At 43.6% G+C, this 20,545-nt stretch overlaps 1 protein-coding gene across 2 annotated transcripts in view; it reads right to left on the bottom strand.

Annotated features, from left to right (window-relative positions):
• Positions 1–13,852, bottom strand: part of LOC128340093 (beta-soluble NSF attachment protein) — a 32,360-nt gene extending 18,508 nt beyond the window's left edge. The window contains exons 1-5 of one of the 2 annotated variants that reach the window (XM_053284850.1): positions 13,300–13,852; positions 6,101–6,180; positions 3,077–3,193; positions 1,099–1,145; positions 880–957 (exon numbers count right to left, since the gene is read on the bottom strand). In XM_053284850.1, the coding sequence (XP_053140825.1) occupies positions 880–957; positions 1,099–1,145; positions 3,077–3,193; positions 6,101–6,180; positions 13,300–13,406 (429 nt within the window). In that variant the 5' untranslated portion in view covers positions 13,407–13,852. Of the gene's footprint in view, positions 1–879; positions 958–1,098; positions 1,146–3,076; positions 3,194–6,100; positions 6,181–13,299 lie in introns of those variants that run through there. The other variant, XM_053284851.1, reaches the window with a different exon arrangement.
• Positions 13,853–20,545: the final 6,693 nt, after the last annotated feature.

Raw genomic sequence — 20,545 nt, 5'->3', positions numbered from 1 at the left:
CCGCCGCCGCTTGCCTCATCCGGGCCAGGCCCGCCACTTGCCTCCTGGGTGCACCTCAGCCAATCAGGCGCCTCCGCCGCCCAGCCAATCAGCTGGGCGCCAGGACACACATTCTAAGACACACCCAGGAGAATTAATAATATAGATTTGTGGGTTCATGTTGGCATGTTTGCCTGCTGCTCTAAATGGTCTTCTGTATTGGCCTTGTTTTGTATTGTTTTTATATTCTTCCACTGAAGAGTAATTAATACATATTGGGTAGCAGCCAAACAACTGTGAGCAGAAAGAAACTCTCAGAAAGGGACTTTTCCAGCTCTTCCTCCTTACTGCAGCCCCCTGTGCTCCCCTCTACCACACAGAGCTATTCCAGAGAGTCAGTGGCCCACCACTCACACTAAGTGCCTCTGCCCAATTTCACTGAATTTTACTCTCCCCCTGCAGCTCCCCATCATGCCACATGCTCTATTCCCAAGGGCCCCCCTAACTTGCAGGAACTGCCTTTTGGGACCATGGGAGACTTGTAGGGTGGCAAGTCATTTTCTGGAAGCTTCTTTCCCACAGAAATGACAGCATATGCATTCTCCATACAAGATGGTGAGGACAACATATGAAGACAAAGGCAACCACTATTTTTACACAGTTGGATTTTCGAGGATAGTTGAAATGGTTCCACTTATGAAATCAAATGTGAAACTGTTATCTACAATCCTGCAAAAGGGGAACTTTGAATCACAATTTGTAGTTTTCTTATCAATTTCAGGCAGCACTTCAGCTACAAAGGAAACCAAGTGAGCTGAGAAAGAAATTTAAGTCTTTTCAGGCTGTTTAGATACTATATCAATACGAATAAAGAGGATTCAAATAACTAAATTAGCCTACCTTTTCAATATCTACCAGCTCCGACTCATAAATCTCTGCAGTAGTAATGTGATGCTTGGCAGCAATAGTAAAGCGCCCCTGGGAAGAGAAGAATTTGAAGTGGGTATTTGCAACACAGTGCAAAAAACTCTGAACACAAGGACAACTGAATCAAAGAGTTAATTCCAATCTGTAAAATAACATACTGAGACCTCAGCCCTAGCATCTAGGGCTTCTTACCATGTCTGTGTAAATATCGATGGCAGCATGTAAGCAGTTGATAGCCTCTGCACCGTATGCATTTGAGGGAGAAATAATGAATAAAATCAACAGAGTCATCCAAACACCGTTGCTTTACTGGCACAAGGAACTGTGTTGCTCATATTAACATACTCAGCAGCCAGCCTCTAAGCCATTCTTCTGTTCAAGAGCAACTCAAGACAAACCTCTTCATCCACTAACATGCACACAAGATGCTCTTGTCCCTATCTGGAGGCACTTTTTCTGACATACACGTGGAGTCTCCCACCTTCAAGAGCTTCTGTATATACTTCAATGGAGAGCATTGCTCAGCACACAGAAAGTGATATGCGTACAAAGCTGCCTCTTCACTGAAGTGAATGTGATACATGCAGGGTTCCATCTCTGCATATTAGCACTCTGCATACTAGACTTTGCATTCAAACATATGCGTGCAAGGATTTGCATCTGCCGATCAAATAAAGGCAGGGGCCACTTCATACACAACCCTGGTGTGCAAGATACACATGTGGTAAGGCATGGGAGCAAGTTCAAACTTTCTTGCTCACCACACACAGAAATTTATTTCAATGGGTGCCAAAGCCAACACATTACAATCCACAAATGGATCCTGCTCATGCAATCCATTCATTCAGAATATGGAACAAGCAGATCCCATGACTAATGACTACTTGTGTGGCCCAGTTCATATTCAAGTTTGAGGCCTACTCCCAAACCCTGCCACATTTTTAATCTACAAATCCAGACCAGTCTGAAAGTCAACCCAGTGATGCTTCAGCAAAAAGCAGAAATTGATATCTAAATCTACTTTCTGTTCATGAAACAGCTGAACAGACAAAAGAGTTCTATATTCCTTGTTGGGTTCTAGTCTAGCTCCTTCCAAATTGATTTTCTAGAATCATCATAATAGACCAAATTCAATGGCACTACATCCACATACTTGAAAATGCACTTCTAGGAAATACTTTTTAAAAGGACTTAAAACAATTATCAATTCAAACAATGTAAAAGCATATTCTTAGATTATATCTATTTGTTTTAATTTTATACTTTCACAATAGCTGGAAACAAATTGTTTGTTTCCAGCCACTGGAACTGTTCAACAACAAAAAAATGTTTGCTTCCAGCCATTATTTTTATTATACTTTTAAAATTATACTATATTTTTATTATACAGTGGCTGGGAAAAATGATGTAGCCAGATATTCTCATGTGCTTTAGAAAGATTTAACCTTTGAAAAAATCTTCACTCTGATTTCTCTTAATGCTACTTTATTCATATTAACAAAATACACCGATACTCAACACTTTCTGGTTGCTCTTTAAAATAGTGTGTGAACTGGCCCCAAAGCTGCATTCATTACACAGTTCACTTAGACATCTTTCACGATTTTTAAAAATACTTTTTTACTGCAAATTCAGAGAGGCAGATATAGCTCTCCTCTGCACCCTCCCACCACTTCATTCTCAAAACAAGTTTGACTGGCCCAAAGGCATCCATGAGCTTCTTGGCCACGGAAGGATTTGAACACTAACTATTACACTATACTGGTTCCTTTGCTGCTAACCATGGTTAGTCCAACACTCTTATCATGACACTACACTGGTTCCTTTGCTGCTAACCATGGTTAGTCCAACACTCTTATCATGACACTACACTGGTTCCTTTGCTGCTAACCATGGTTAGTCCAACACTCTTATCATTACACTACACTGGTTCTTTTGCTGCTAACCATGGTTAGTCCAAATAGCTGTTGCTGCTATTCTTATGTTAGATGAATTAACACATTCTTCTAGGGATAGTTTCATTTGGCCAACTTTGGCCTTATGAAATTTCAGTTCTATAATTATTCCTATGGATCCTTATAGCAGATTGTGAGTGCAGATACTCATTCAAGTGCTTTGTGTAACAATAAATACCAGTCTAGATAGCTGCTCTAAGCATAATACACCTTACCTTGTGGATCTGCCTTTTTGTAAGCATTTCCTGCATCCACGAAACAGGTCGCTGAGTCATGTTTACTCTGTAGTTGCATGTGCAATTTGGCTGCCTGACAAAATGCATTCCCTGCAGCTGGGAGGGAAAACAATACCAAGATTTCATCAGTTCCAGGGCTCTCTTATATGAAGCATTTTGAATGACAAGAGAACAGCAAGCTCTCCAATACAGGTACTTTACTTTGTACATAATAACTATCAGACTTACAATTAAAAGGAAGAGCGCAAAACAGACTTTTCAAAGTACAGTAGATAACATCCAAATGTTTGGCGATTTCCAAATATTTTGAGATTTCCACTCAAATAAGCCTCTTCCTTGTGTGCAAGGACCCTTTGCACAACTATTTGCAATGCACTACTCTGTCAATAGACTGGATGCCACCCAGAATTTCTAAAGCAGAATGAATATTCAGGTTTTCTCTGTTCTAAACTTTCCACTGAATAATTCAGTGAAGCAAGTTGAAATGTGTGTGCATAACTGCATAACAAAGGATGTCCTCTCACTTCAAAGAGTTTTAACCATCACCTGGAAATCACTGATAATGTTGCCACCTTTTTAGCTAGTGTGTGTTATGCCTGGTTCTCACATTACTGCTTCTCCTACTTTGCCCATGACTGCACCTCCTCCAACGAGGGCAAAGGAGACACTCCTCCCCCACATGCTTAGTCCAAATACTGATCCATATTTCCTAGCAAATAGTCAAATGCAAATTAGTTATATCCCACAAGCTTCCATCTAGTAAAGCCACTCAAAACAGTGTGCAGTGCATGGGTGGGATGTCCACCCTCCACCTTCTGCACTACCTATGATGGCTGCCAGGACTTCTGAGATCCTCTGCTTGTCCACTAGTCAGTCAGTCAAGTCAGTCAGTCAGTCTTTCTCTCTCCCCATACCCCCTCCAAAAGAATGTGTGCTGATGCATGTGCACGTGTGTGTGTGTGTGTATGTGTGTGTGCGCATACACACACACACTCCAGCTTGCTTCCAGCACTTCCTCTATGGCCTGGTCTGCAGGTGGCATGGGAGAGTCCTGAGGGAAATGGAATGCACCATTTCAGACAGTAGGAGGGATGCCATTGTGAACGTTCCTCTACATTAAACAGAAGAAAAACTCCCTACTAGTAAAAACTAGCACAGCAGGGGAAAAGATCTAGCCTGCTTCCTTTCTCATTGTGCCAACCCTCTATGCAGGGATTTGGTTTTTCAAATTAGCTCTTTGCTCTTCTCCTCATGAATCTCCAAAGAAGGCAGCAGGGGGCATGGGCCCATCTTCATTTTTTGTCTGGGGGGAGGGGGGCACTCCAACCTTGCTCTGCCCCTGCTGTCTTCCCTGTCCTTCGATGGTGTTTGTAAATGTACAATAGTGTTTTATTTTTCAAATTTGGTTTTTTTCAACATTCAGATATGGCATGCTCCCTGAAGTGACATGGTCCAGTCCACCACCTCAAGACCCTTCTACCTCATTCCCATCTCATACTGCTGCATATATAGCCCAGGCCTTAGTCAGTCTGAGCTCTGTTTTTTTCATATATTCTCCTTTTCCCCATCCCTGCCTCTTCCCTTCTGTCTCTGAACACCCGTAGCACGCATTACCACCACTCTTTGCCTCAAGAACTCATCCAAAGTAGACTGACTAGTTAAAACCAGCAGTTGACTGGGTGGATAGGTAGTTGGAGAGGTAGCTGTGGTGCAAGACGACCACATTCACTAAAACCGCCCCCCCTCCAGAAAACTGATATCCCAACCGCGAGCCCCCCTGATCTGGGGAATAGGTTTCAAAGAGCTGCTGCTCCAGGTCCAGCAGAAGCAGCAGCAGCAGCAATGGCTTGGCTTAGGCTATACACTTCCTTAAGGAAGTGTATAGCCTTCCTCCTCCTCAGACACCGCCAGCATCCCTGCAACCTGGTTAAGCTGAGGACTCAGTTTCACCAAGGGAAGGGAAATGCTCAGTTCTTCTCTTCCAGCCAGAAGAAAATGACTAGAGTACTGAGCAGGTGAAACTGAACGAACACACTCTGGCTTGCCTGGGTAGGTAACTAGAGCAGAGTCATCTGCTGGTAGGGAGGCAATATAACAGTCATACAATGCCCTTGATATTCAAATACATTACATGTTTGCAGACACCACAGAAGGACAGGGAAGTGAGGGCTTCCCCTCTCTTGTTACAGAGGCATAGAAAGGTTGGAGTGGGCCCAGGGACAAAACATGAAGATGGGCTCCTGCCCGCTCCCGTCTTCCTCAGAGAGGCATGAGGGGAAGAGCAAAGAGCAAGCTGTCACTCAACCAATGCCCCCCCCACCTCCCTCAGGGACCCAGGACATTTGTCCCCCACACCTTGTTCAATTGAAGCTATGCCCCTGGAAGAAAGGCTGCCTGTCATAAAAGTATATAGCTCTGTGGTAAAAATGGTGGCTGGGGGACAATAAACACACTTCATGTTGGACGCTTCTGTTTACAGGTGACAAATAAGGCATATTAAAACTTGACTCTGAAATCAGGAACACTGCTAGCTTTAAACAGAATGAGAAGGTGCAAAATGAGAAGATCCGTAGCCTTCCCCTCTATGAACTGGTACAAACATTAACATCCTGAAAGAATCACCCTTTGACTTAACTCTGACTGCAACCTGTAAGCTGAAAGTGAGAAAAAGAGTCCCTATCAAGGGCTTCTGAATCACCTCCATTTTATCTTCACAGATCATGGACTGTTGAGTCATCAACAGCAGAGTCATTCATTATCTGACCTATGCAGAGATGAATGGAATTTAAAATTCAATGGAAGCAAAGATTGAGCTGGGCTATCAGACAAAGGAGTGGGGCTATACCACATCCTGACATTGCCTAATTAAGGATTGTTGATTCAGAATAATGACACTGAATTCAGAACTTGAGATATCTGTGATGGCATTACAAAGCTTGCTGGGGTTACAGACAAACACCTGTCCTCTCCTTCTGCAAGGAAGGCAGATATTGACATACATACCAGTCCAGTTCTTTGCTATCTTGAACATATTTGCAGCTCTAGTATACATTTCGCATGCTTCTTCTAGCTTTGTGTTTCCTCTGGAATAGCAGAAGGAGAATATGGGTTATAAAGAGACACATATTTCCAGCACTGCAAAACAATCAGGTACGAAAGCCTTTTGGGAAAGCACTAATGGTAAGCCCACAAAAATAAGGGACACCGATGCTACTACAGAAATGCCTTATATACATATGCAGCAGACTTGCAAATTCTCAGTCGTTGTCCCCAGTAAGGATGCTGTGCTTTGTACAATGAGTGGAATTTTGCTCAGCATGGAAAGTCTGCCCTAAGAGGCCTATGGAAGCTGGACATGTCCACGAATGCATTCTCCCCGATCACCCCAAATGCCGGTTAACTTCTGGTATGTGTGTTTTTGTCCCCTACCTTGCTTCTTATTCATGGTCTGTGTTGGTACTGAGCAAGGGCCCATAACTGTTGGTTTGGCTTACTAGCCAACTATTATTTATGGTTAAATACCACATCCCTCCCCTAAACCTTCAAAGGGCTTGGGAGAGAGGCAGAGTCTTAACTTATTTGTGCTCGGGAATGGAGACGGTAAGAAAGAGCCTCTTCTGTTGCTCAAAAGACTCATTTATTTATTTCTCCAAATTACAGCACAAATGAGAGCACCTGTGAAGGGATGTGTGTGCTGCACAGCCTTCCACTCACAAGAAGGCAAGATTCCTCACTAGCTAGCAAATGGATTTGTGGATCCTTGGCACTGGGTGATTACTCATAGTAAATAAGAATCTTACTCATCATCCTCTGATCAGGGTGAGTGTTCCCTCTAAAGCATACATTTTTTGATGTCTGCTCAGTTGATTTTGGATCCCGCTCTGGTTTAACCAGGAAGGCCCCACTCTGAATGCACATGCACGCACACTGCCTTGAGACTGCTGCACAGAATAAAACTCATTATGCACAAACATGGAAAAAAACTAGAGGGGACATTGGTCAGGGTCCTGGTCAGTATTTCTGTCAAATTTACTGAATGATTTTTATAAGACTCTGAACTCATTTTTAAAAACCACATCACAGGTTTGGAAAAGTTGGGAATAGAAGTTTTCCACTGCAGTCTCACCACTTGTATCAATTGGGGTGGAGTGTCTGTGAGCTCAGGCAGTTAACAGACAGGCAGGTAGGTGGAGGTAACAGAACTCTGTGGTGATGGGGAGGAGGGTTTGAAGACAAAGTATGGGAAATGTATCAGCTTGAAGAACACTCCCTCAATATAGTCACAAGCCTTTCTGCTTCTGAGGGGGAAAGGTGTTTAAAACTCTTGTTTTCTCACCAGCCGTTTCAGAGTTTTGTGTTGGGGCGGGGTGGCTTTGAAGAGGAGCTTGGACTGAACTCCCCACCACAAAACACCCCCAAAACAGAAAAAATAAAGTTGCAGATGAAGTAAGGCTCAAGCTAGAGTTTTGTTGCTAACTTTTGTTTTTTTCACAATGCTCAGCCACTGACTCAGCTAACTTGCACACCAGGAAGATATCACATTCTTGTATCTCCTAATTCTACAGGTTGACACTGGAAAAAAGAAGGTGCTGATTTCATTTATATCTCATGGACATCTAGAAAAAAAGATTTTATTTGAGCCTTGGACTTAAAATACTAGACTTTGGTTGAATTGTACACATTATTTGCAAACAGACGGGCTGAGTAAGCATAGGTGCAGAAGCAAACAAGCACAGAGCTAATCCCAGTACTATATATCATTAATCCTGTCCTCCAAATCAGCTTTTGGTAAAGCAGCTGATAACTCTCCGTCCTCAACATTCAGCTCCTCCAATGTAAGTAAGTGAATGTATTTATTGTTGTAACCACTGCTCATAGCATAGCAAAATAGAAAACATGACATTAAAACAGAGCAAAAAACATGAAATGTAACTAACATAAGTGCAGCACTGAAAAAGAAGTGGGGGGTAGAAATATTAATAAAATACAGTTTAAAATAATAACCTTTAAAAACCTAACTGCAGTTACATCAAGAAATAAAGCATACTAGCTGAACCTGCACAGAACAGAACAGAACAGAACAGAACAGAACTCTATTACGGTCACAGACCAATATACAAAGAAATATAAACAATGCATCATGTAAATAAAAAAGAAGAAGAGAAAAGAGAAATGTATAAATTACTCATGAAATGCATTGCTAAAGATCAGATCAAGTTTTGCAGATTATAAAACAAAACCTGGCCACTATATTAATAATTTTTTTCATCTGGGTTAAGTAATAAAAACTTCAAATAAAAATCATCAGAGTGTCCTAAAAATGTAGACAATAAGGGGGAGATTAATCTCAAGCGGGCTTCCTTTAAAAAATCACAGTGTAAAATTGAATGTGTACTGGTCTCCACTTGGCCAGAACCGCAACAGCAGAGGCGGGCAGAGAAAGGGATGCCCTTGAACCTGCCGTCTAAAACGGCAGATGGAAGAGCGTCCATTCAGGCCAATGTCAATGCACATCTGAATTTGGGGATAATAATAGAATACAGATAGCCTGCTGGCTTGAGATTAAACAATTGCGCCCCGAGATGGACGGTCTTAGAAACAGAAGCAGCTTCCTCTTGCAATCCTATACCAATGATGTGTTGTTTGATCTCCCCCTTAGCCCAGTCATTGCCCATCTGCAGCAGAACCTCTGGGAAAAACCCACAGTAAGTTAATTTATCAATAATCAGTGAAAACCATTTAAATTTAAATGAATCAGTCTTAATGGGGGATGCCAAGCCAGAGCTGTAGGACATAAATTTTAACCAAAATAGGAAAATAGTTCTCCAGACTCTGGATTCCATTCGTAGCAGGCCAACCTCTCTTCTCAGTACCACCGATGGAACACAACGAGGGACAGTTAATAAAGATCTCAGGAATTTAGATTGCAAAACTTCTAAATGTGAGAAGTTTCAAGGTGGACCTAATTGGGCACCATAAAACAATTGAGAATACACTTTGGTGGTAAATAGTTTTTAACTGCTGCAGGGATAAAGCATACTAACTGAACCTGCACGGAGCATCTGTGCGCTCTTTGGGGCTGGTGGTTCCCCCTCCCCCCACCTTCTGCCTTAGTCTCTCCTGCCCTCCCACCGCCTTCTGCCCCAGTCTCTCCTGCCCTCCCTCCCGCCTTCTGCCCCAGTCTTCTCAGCTTTTTGTCCCCGGCCACCGGCAGTGCTTTCCTTCCCAGCCGGCCAGGCGCAGCTCCACCGCCCGCCTAGCCGGGCTGCTTTCAGCGGCACGGTTCTGCCGCCGCCTGCTACCTCCTCTTCCTGGTGCCTCAGCTGCCTCCCTGGGCCAGGCCGCCACCGCCTCCATTTCCGCCACCTCCCCACCATGGCCATTGCTGGGCTGCTCTCAGCGGTGCGACTCAAACGCCGCCTGCCACCTTCTCTTCCTGGCAGCCCAGATGCCTCCCCGGGCCAGGCCGGGCCACCACTGCCACCACCACCATCTCCATTACCGTGGTCGGAACTCTCGCACGACCTTTTGAGAGTTCCGCCATGAAGAACTTGGCACGCATCCCCACGGTCGGCTAAGAGAATTAATAATATAGATGGAATAAGACTAGACCTCTGCAATTTAGAGAAAGGCTTAGTAGATATAAATCTCTTTCTAATTTAAAAAGACAATATAGCAAAGGTAGCAACTTGATCACTAACATACAGAATCGCATCCACAAGAAGGTAGTTTAAACATGTCACATCTCATCTCCCCCAATGGGTATGACACATGCTACATATGACTGAACAGCCAACCACCCATTTGTGTGGTATTGTACCTCAATAACATGGGTACATGCCAGAGTCAAAGAGACAGCTTAAATCTGAATGGTCAATCAGATAGTTATATTCTATCAATATTATGAATGCGTTTGCATTCATTTGTCAGTTCATTGTGGAACATTTGCTTGCTTGTTAACTAAAACTAAGGGTTGAACTACACATGAGTCTAACCCATTCCTTCCCACCATAAGCCCTGTTCACATGTAATGCTCAACACATGTACAGTCTATATTCCATGTACACATATGTAGATATCCACACATTACGTTAAATGCATGTACACTTCCTATCTGTACTCTGCATTTGAGGAGGCCTGTACTCAAGTTCACTATTAAAATAAATCTGTGTACAGATGCATTCACACACAAACATGTACATTTATACAGGCACCTGCATGCATGTACAATAAAATATCTGAACAGGACTATGGTCTCAGTGAGATGACTACAGGGAGACATGATAGAGTTTTACAAAATTATGCATGGCGTAGAAAGAGTGGACAGAGATAAAATTTTCTCCCTCTCTCACATCACTAGAACTCTCTAAATACCAATTGAAAGGGAGCAACGCAGGAGAGAGGGCATGCCATCACCTCTTGCTTTGGGGTTCTCAGAGGCATCTGGTGGGCCACTGTGTGAAACAGGATGCTGGACTAGATGGGCCTTGGGCCTGATTCTGAGGGGCTGTTTTTAAAACTGACAGAAGCTAATATTTGCCCCAGAAAGAAAACTGTCATTGGCACTAACAGCTTCCTTTCTGGGATAAAGCACAGCAGGTGGGGGTAGGAATCTTAAAGCACATCTAAGTCTTACATGGGAGTGTTGAGCACATACACTGGTTTTGTAAAGCAATGAGCATTCCAGTTTGAATCAAGCTCAGTGAATTTCATTTACAGTTGCTGACAACATATATTTACATGTTTTCAACAAACAAACACAAAAGGCTACCATAAGATTTTTTTTTCATGCACCATGGTCTGAATCCATCTAGAATTTATTGCAGAATTTATTCTAAATCCATCTATAATCTATTCCAGAGGATATTATGAAGTGGCCAATAAATACAGTTATTATTCAGCAAAAAACAAATATGTTTATTCTATGGATCATAACAGTTTTGACAAGTGTTCCAGAAGTAAAGTCTGTCTTTCCTGAGTCACATCACACACATCTATCCTCCATTAAATTTATCACCTTTCTTAAGAAGCAATCTTATAACTTCAATCACATTAGTAATCCTATCTTGGTACTCCTGCTATCTTGGTACTGCTGCTAACTTGGCAAAGATGCACCTTTTAACATGGTGATTCTCTTTATTTAGCAGGGGGAGAGTAACTGGCCCTATCCACCCCCAGCACAGTACCTCCAGTGACTGTTGCTGGTGTGTATCTCGCGTTTCTTTTAGATTGTGAGCCCTTTGGGGACAGGGAGCCATCTTATTTATTTATTATTTCTCTGTGTAAACCGCCCTGAGCCATTTTTGGAAGGGCGGTATAGAAATCGAATTATTATTATTAATAATAATACTTGCTGGGGGTTTAATCTCTCTAAGAACAAAATGAGATACACATTTGAATTAAAAGATTAGAGAGATCAAATACAGGATAGGTAATTATCTGATAATCTGGTGAGAATTTCTGCAAGGCTTGCCAGGATCTAATGTACAAATCAGCTGTGAAAACAGAACTACTAGAAATGTCTCAGAAGCTAAGGTGCCAAACCTATATTCGGACAGTATCACTTTGAACTTCAGCTCAAGAAATGTTCTCCTACTAAAACTTTCCTGGAACACAGAAAACTAGTATGTTATTCAATCATGTGAGCCCACCTACAGTCTGAAATGGTACAGTCCAGACACAGGTTGACCATCTCTACTGTGGTTTGCGAGAGCTAACCCTGTGACAGGCAGGGTGGAGAAGAGGTGAAAGAAACAGGTACATTCCCTGCCTCCTCCTCCTCAGCTGTGGAGTCCCTGTACAGGCTCCAGGTGGGAAAGTACACAGACATTCCCGTATCTTCAGGTCAACACACAATGGAGTTTCACACATTCTAGAGAAGTAGTTTTTCAGTTTGTCTTGCGGCATCTTAAAGACTAATTTATTGTCGCATAAGCTTCTGTGGACTACAGTCCCCGACACAAGATACAGGAAATATTATCCTCAGAAGATATTTTAGTATGATATGTGTGTGCCTATCTACACAAACACCAGGGTCTTCTGTTGTTTTTGGTTGGACACCACTTTAAGCTTTTGGAAGAATGGTATAAAAGTATTGTAATGCATAAATAAAACAGACAGAGGCACGAGGGGGGGTACTTATAGAGAGTAGGGCCTAAAGCCTATGAAATATAAGATGGCTGGTAGGCCAAAGGCATTTCTAAGTAAGACAAATATATGCCAAGGAAGAGTAGAATAGCTCATTCTTGACAGCTGTGAGAACTTCTCTCACAGCTACTCTTGTGTGTTCTGGGACCCAGTGTTTAGTGTTTAAGCCTATTTCTCTCTTTACAGCCACAGCTACATATTAAAAACGAATCCCAAAGGCTTTTCCATCACTAATCTGTTGCAGCAAAAACAAGTCTTGTGGCATCTTAGAGACTGACAGGTTTCTGGTGCCTGAGGCTCCATATGTAGATTTCTCTGTTTGTATCCATCTTTATTCATCTGCCAGATGAAGATTAGTCTTTGTTGCACCTAAGTAGATCCAGGCTTGGACAGCAATAACTGTGTTTAAGCCTTAAAGACACCACAAGCCTCTGTTTGGACGAATACGTTCTTCTTTAGGCGTTTGAGCTTTGCATAGGAATACACAACAAGCCTACTGCTCCCTCTTATACTTCATGGCCTTTGAGTAACAGCAGACTCAACATTTACATAGCAATGATGTTTTCATCTGCACGTGAGGGTGTGGACAGACAGGGGGCAGATCATTTGTCAAATATTTCGTCCGTGCCTCTGACAAAGTGGGCTCAACTGGAACATGGAAGCGGGTGCTACGACCAATGTGCTCGCCTGCGAGATGCTGCAAGGCACAGAGAAGAGTCCAAGTGATTTCAGGAGATGGACGGGAGTCCTCTGTGGTGCCGCATATTCCACCCCCAGGCCAACATAGGTCGACCACCTCCCCGCAACGCTCCTCGGGCTTCTGCCCTTGCTCTGACCGACTGGGGCCCCACAGAAGCCGCGTGTGTGGACAGAGGGTGGCGTGGGGAGACACCTAGCCAGGTCCCACGCCGAGGCGCAGCAGGAGAGGCGCGTGACGACGATCAGTGGGGAAGGCGCCAGGCCCCAGGCGAGCGATCGGCTCCCCCCGCCCCGCTTCCTCCTCCCCCCCCAGCCCCGCCCCGCCTCGCCCGCTCGCCCACCCACCACTGGCTCACCCGAAGAGCCCCCTGAGGAAGGAATGCGAGGATTTCACTCTCTTCTCCGCCTCGGCCAGGAGCTGCACAGCCTCCCGCTCCTTGTTGCCCGCGGCGGCAGCATCCATCCCAGCCGGTGCCGGTGCCTTCTAGTATTACGGAGAATGCGAGAGCGAGGAGCCGGGGCTGGCTGCTTGCTTGCTTGCTTGCTTGCTTGCCCGCCCTCCTGCTCCTGCTCCTCCCTCTCCTGCTTGGAGCGGCTTCAGCTCGTCTTTTTCACAAAGCGAGATTACAGAGCCAGAAATCTCGCCGGCGCCGCCAAGCCTGTGGCATCATCGTCCTTGTGCGGCAGCAGCTCGTCCTCCCGACTGTGGTTTCACACGCTTGTATCATAATAGTCATAGTGCGGGGGAAGCCCTGCCCATAAAAAGCAAGCGCGTGAGGGCAGGGGGCAGGCTGGTTCACATCCGACCTTACCAGCATGATCTAGCTAGCTAGCTTGTGCGCTCATGAGAGCCCATGGGGGCGCATACAAGCAGACAGGGTGGTTAATCCTCTCCCCGTCGCCCAAATGTAACTTGTGGAAAAGACTAGAGGTGGGCGCGGACGGTCCTCCCACACCCGATCATGAAGAGGAAGGGCGGCTCCGGAGGTGGGCAGGGCCCCGGGGTGGGAACCAAGCGCTCCCTCCCCCAAAAGTGACTTGCCCCCCAGTTCTGTTTCAGAAATCTAATATGTGAGACACAGGCAACTCGCCCACCCATAAATGCACTTTGCCCCTTCTGAGCCACCCCCACTTTTTTCCCCTGGGGCCGCCACTGGGAGGAAGATCTCTGGCTCACACTCCTCACCTCTAGCTTTCACTCACTCTATGGGAGGACAGCTGGACTTGTGCTAAAGGTAAAGTGTGCCATCCAGTCGATTTCGAGTCTTGGCGCCCACAGAGCCCTGTGGTTTTCTTTAGTAGAATACAGGAGGGGTTTACCATTGCTCCTCTCACGCCGTATGAGATGATGCCTTTCAGCATCTTCCTATATCTCTGCTGCCCCATATAGGTGTTTCACATAGTCTGGGAAACATACTAGTGGGGATTCAAACTAGCAACCTACTGCTTGTTAGTCAAGCATTTCCCTTCAGCCCCACTTAAGGTGACCAGTCTTGTGGTAGCAAGTATGAATTGTCTCCTTTGCTAAGTAGGGTCTGCCCTGGTTTGCATTTGAATGGGAGACCACATGTGAGCACTGTAAGAAATTTCCGAAAGGGGACAGCTAGTCTTTTGGTAGCAAGCATAACTTGTCCCTTTGCTAAGCAGGGTCTACTCTGGTTGCATATGAATGGGGGATTATATGTGTGAGCACTGTAAAATATCTCCCTTGGGGGATGGAGCTGCTCTGGGAAGAGCATCTGTCTGCTTGCATGCAGAAAGTTCCAAGTTCCCTCGCTGGCATCTCAAAGATAGTCTGCAACCTTGGAGAAGCTGCTGCCAGACTGTGTAGACAACACTGAGCTAGATAGTCAGCTTCCTATGTTCCTGTGAGAACCCTCTGTGTGAAAGATTTTTTTTTTTTAAATATATTTTTGTATGGAGGAGCATTTCAGTCATGCAAAGCCCCATCTGTGCAGCAGGTCTGAGACAATACAATCTAAACACAGGTTTACTGTCTCAAGAAGAACTGGTCTTGTGTTCACAAGCGTATTAGCAGTGACTGGTAGCAAACTCTGAAGGAGCCTGTGTGACTCACTCCAGAAGAGCCCGGAGAGAGAACTCCCCTCACCACGCTGGGCTCCGGAGAGCCCCAAGCGAGCTCTTCCCTGTTCTTTTCAGGTAGCGTTTGCTGCCTGACAGCTTTTTCTTTCCCTTTCTCTCCTCCAGCGAGGGAGAGAAAGAAAAATAGCTGTTGTCAGGCAGAAAGCACTGCCTGAAATGATGGGGGGAGAGCTTGCTAGGGCTCTTGGGAGCTCAAGGCCACGCCCTCTTTGCACGTGACATCACTACAGGAACCTTGAAGCATGTTACCCAGAGTTACCAATTACAGCTGAAGAGTCCACTGGCAGATGTTCGAATGTAAATAGGAAAGGATAGTCTAAACAATTATTCTACTCCTGCAAGATTCACTATAGAAATAAACTTTTCAGCACTTAGAGAATTTATTTATTTATTTAACATATTTCTATACCACCCCAGACATCAGTCTTTGGCCGGTTTACAATTAAAATCATTTAAGTATTAAATCACTTAAACATTAATCATGAATCATTGAAAGATCTTGATTTATTCTCATAATAAATGCATAACTGTTGGAAAGCAAATATGATATTTAGATTTCTCTCTCTAGCCATCTGATGTGCCTTTTGAAAGGAACATTTATCAGCCACCTCTTTAAGAAAATCTAGGAAATAACATGATTTGAAAGTTATCCCACATGAACTCCTTTCCTCTCGAGCATGCCTCAAAAGATCTTATTTAACCATCGATTTTAAAAACTTTACGATAAATGGATAAGGCTTGTCAGTGACATGTGAGGGAGGAGTAGATATACAATAAGCTCTTTCAATTTCCATGTACTCCTCCAACAAGGAAAATATTTTGCAAAGGAACTCTTTAATGAAGTTAAAAGAGTCAGTATTTCCCAGATGTTCTTGGATCCCCAAAATATGCAGAAATGGTGAGATTCTAATTCCCAGGTGCACATCCTGGGTTGCAGATTCATATTGACCATCTGTAATGTGCTCAAAGTGGAATCAACAGAGGAACGTTTATCTTCTAATTGAGAGATTTTACCTTCCAACACCCCCAATCTGGCAATATTAACACAAGCTTGAAGTGAAATAATCAAAGTTGTGATTTTTTTTTTTTAGGTCAGATTTTAAGTCAGCAAACATAGTTGTAAGAAATGTCATTTCATCTCCTTCCTCTGAAAACTTTTCTGGAGGAGAGGATGCTGAACTTTCTTCCTCCCTCTCTTAGAAGCCACTATGACATTCACCAGCAGAACTCCACCAATAGAAAAGGAAAAATAATCACCTGTTTAATGAGCAAGTCTCTGCTTTTATGAAGAGATTAAGCAGTTCAGAATAAGAAAATCAGGCAGGAGGCTCTGGAGCATGCTGTATTGTGACTGATTACTTCACCATCTTAACCAGATGTCACTTGTTGATCTTTAATGAATTTTAAAAATCATTTCTAAAACTGTTCAAAAGTGTCATGTCTGCTTCATTTTATGGCAGAAGGTTACAAAAAGTTCTGGAATTAAACTCGCCACTCTCTCTGTCCATCATTCAAACCTCATTTAGAGGAAACTGACTCTTTCCTTCATATAAAAGTAGCGCCTCCATTTTTGCAGCCATTTCATAATTCCAGAATGGCTGGCCAGAAAGTTCTCAAAATTCATATGGGGATAGCACATGATGGTAGCATTAAATGTGAAGATGTTCAAGGAGATCAATCCACCCACTGATTTTGAATGAAATTTTACAACTTTTCAAATAAATTAAAAATTGATTAAAAATCAATGGATTGACTGAGCTCTTTGAGCATCCACAAATTTAATGCTATAATCATGTATGAACACCAAGTGAAGTTTCAGAGGTTTCTGCCCAACCATTCATGATTAATTAGTATTTTTTTAGTTTCCCATTTATTCTTATGGGTAAATAATAATTTAAGTAGGACATTTGGGTGCAGGGGCCCCTACTGGCAGCCTGTGTTTATTGCATATGTTTGCTTAATTGTAGCTCCGTCCCTGTGACATCTGTATGGCTGCTCACTCATATCTTGTTCTTACTGAGGTCATGAACCTTGCCTTTTCCACTTCAGATTCCAGGTGGGGATTCACATGATTGGATGTTCATGTCCCTTAAAACTCTTGCTTATTATTGAACTATTCCCATTTTCAGCAACATCTCCATAGGTCTTAGAAAGAAAAAAAGGGGAAACAAACACTGATAAATTGCAAGTGAGTTGTCCAGAGAATCTTGAGACTTTGATTTATTTAAAATGTTGAATTTTTTATTTACTGCTCTGCTTTCCTGATTTGTTGTGATTTACATTTAATGTATGGAACTGTGTGCTGCTCTGAGTGCTTAAGCTGATAAGTTCCACAAATAACACAAAATAAACAAATCCTGCCTTCAGGTTACTGAAAAGCTGCCTGTACACACAGCCTTTGATTAAAATGGCAAGGATTGGGCAGGATGTTTCTTATGTCACAATGCTGTCAAAGTGCTTTGAGCTGGTTTTGGCCAGGAGGTCACAAAGATGGCAGGAGACTGAATGCAGAGTGGAGGTTGGGGAAGTGTAACCTAGTCTCTTCAGACTGAGGGGTGGATTGGACTCTAGACTGAAGGCAGACAACACCCACTCACCTCAGTTGCAACAGGTTTTAGAGACCAAGACATTGGGATGGCGAAGGAGAAGCTAACATTCTAGAACTTCCTCAGATGCTTTGAAAGAAATAAAAGGTATGTTCAGAGTGAAACTAACTGATGGTGACTCTGAAGGGAAAGGATGCCAGGTGTGGATGAAAAGGTTGTACAGTATGTGGAATGGGAAATCTCAGTATCCTTATTCTTAGAATAACATACCCTTATTCTCCAGGATTTGCCACCACAAAAGCGATTTCCATGAGCTTCTTTAGGGCATTTATCAGTTTATAGCATAATAGACTGCTTATTTCCAGCTGATTTATTGCAGAGGGCTAGATAGCTTTCCTGGAAGTAACACTTCTGCTACAAGGAAATAATATTTTTCCAGCACTTAAACCACCATATTGAGGCTCCCTGCAACCTCCAGCTAGTGAGTCAGTTGTGAGAATGCTACAGGATATTGTCAGATGTGTCTGACAGGCAGTGCCTATAGCCACACTAATAACCTGTATTATAATTAACCCATCACCATTTTGAGAACGTAGTGCTTAAAAAAATAAATTCTGAGCAATACCACCAAAGTGCAGGGTCATACTCATGCAATCCACTGAAAAGAAAAATGGCAGTGAACACCAAGAAGGTTGTCCTCTCCTTTGGCAGCAGTGCAGCTTTTTATTTAAAGGTGCGGGAAGGCTTTAAAGGCTGTGTGCTCTCTGTCGCTGCTGCTTTTTAGAAAAGCGACAATACCTTCTGCAGCAAGGCTATTTTCCATCTCCATGTGAAGGCATTGGAGCATGTGGATCAACACACACACGCCTTACCCTTTTCATAGACTTGTCACTGTTTTGCAAGGTGGGGCAATAGTTCTTTCAGCTCAAAAATATGTGAATAGTAGTACACCCTTGTTTCTTCATCCCCTTCTCCAAAAATAAATAAAATAAAATAAAATAAAATAAAAGCACAGGAAAGTGCCCAACATAACTTATTTCGGCAGCCCAAAGAACTGCAGTTGCTGTCACCCATTAAAAGTACCTTAAACATTAGCAATATTCAGAACATACCAAAACAGATAACTACTTGTGTAGTGATAGTCAGAAGGAATATTGAAGAAGGACTAGGCCTCAATTAGAGTAATTGCTTGAAGGGTGGACTCCTCCAAAAAAGGAAGAAATCCCAGGAGAATAAAATCCCTGTGACTCAATCCAGAGTGAGGGGCAGGGTTTACTGGACCATAGAGGAACAAGGGAGGTATGTGTTAGAGTTCAGTTCTTCCCTGGAGGTCTCTGAGCGAGGTCTGATCAGCATCTACAGTAAGCAAAGGGAGACTAACAGCCTTGCACTGGGAATCAACTGGAAGCTCCTTACCTGCAAGTAAATAGGAAGGCTAGGGACCAGTTTAGCTAGATGTGTGGGGGAATTTATTGTTGTGTAAGTGCTTGGATCTAACTGCATGGTTCTTGTAATTCCTAGGGAAGGGTTTTTCTTGAATGGAATTAGCAATTGTTGATGCCTCCATAGTTTCCTTATCTATTTATTAATGAATCCTTCTTGCTATTCTAGAGTGTCACTCCTTATTGGGTCCTGCCCTAGTCACACACTCTTGAAGGCCTAAGACTGCTCAAGCCTTTCTTGTAGAGAGGGGTTTTCCACTTTACTTTCCCAGAATATTCTCTTGGAAGGGTGAATCTGCTCACCTATAAAAGTGGATGGCGGTAGCCTACCTGGGACTCCTCACAGCTAGAGGAGGGATTTTGTATCTAGGGATGTGCACTAACCTGTTCAGCGTTCCATTCAAGGAATGCCCAACAGGTTCTGAACCCCCACGGTCAAACTGGTTTGCACACAGGATACCCCCGATCCCCACTGCATTTCCCCCTCTGGCGCTGCTTTAAAAAATGCTGGCGCAGGGCGGCTGTATAGCCTCTTGCTGCCCTGGTCAGCATAAAACTGGAAGTGGCAGGTGCGTGCGTGCGTGCGTGCGACTGACTGACTGTGTGCCCGCCCCACATACACGTGCATGGCAGGTGCTCACGCATCTGCCACTTCTAGTTTTACACTGACCAGAGTGACAAGAAGAGATACAGCTGCCCTGTGCCAGCATTTTTGAATGCAGCGCTGGAGGAAGAAATGTGGTGAAGGAGATAAGAGCACCCTTCTCATGCCTTAAAGTCACCCCCACCAGCCTCCCAGGTGTGCATGGAACCAGTTCCGTGCACATCCCTATTTGTATCTCCCCCCCCCCCCCGCCCTATGATCGTTACAACTTGTGCCAGAGACACTTGCAAATAGAGCTTTCTGGACACTGCTAGCTTCACTCATAATCTCTAATCATTCCATATTCAACACTGCTGTTAAAAGAGGATTCAGTTATGAAAGTAACAGATGCGTTTATTGGCAAAACAGACTTGATTTCCACTGCTTTTTAGCTTTTTATACAGCTGCAAGAAAAGGAGTGTGGAAAATGCACCATGGTTACTTCCAAAATTGTGGGAGCTCATCATATGATAACTTGGCACACTTCCTCTTTTAATGATGTTGTACTGAACTCTGGCCACTAGGTTGTGTATGAAAACCTTGTAAGCAGTCCTTTGTTCTAGAAGCACAATTATCACACACAAGCTGGTCCCAAAGCTATTGAAGCAAGTTATATTCCTTTGGAACCTTCTCAGATCCTTGAGTTAGCAAGCCTGGGCAACACTTTTATTCACCACCTTTGAAGTGGTGGCTACAGGGGTTTCCCAAGCTCTCTTGGAAAGTAGTGGTTACTCCATCTTTTTGTGCATTTTTCTTCTGACCAGGGTGTTACGCTAGTGTTCCTTGTATTTATTACTGTTAATACCACATTTCAACCCCCCCCCCCAAATTCTCAAAGTGGTTTATATAGAAAAACAACATACCGGTT

The sequence above is a fragment of the Hemicordylus capensis genome, chromosome 1 (genome assembly GCF_027244095.1).
Source record: "Hemicordylus capensis ecotype Gifberg chromosome 1, rHemCap1.1.pri, whole genome shotgun sequence".
Lineage (NCBI taxonomy): Eukaryota > Metazoa > Chordata > Lepidosauria > Squamata > Cordylidae > Hemicordylus > Hemicordylus capensis.
This window is presented reverse-complemented; position numbering and strand designations above follow the sequence as displayed.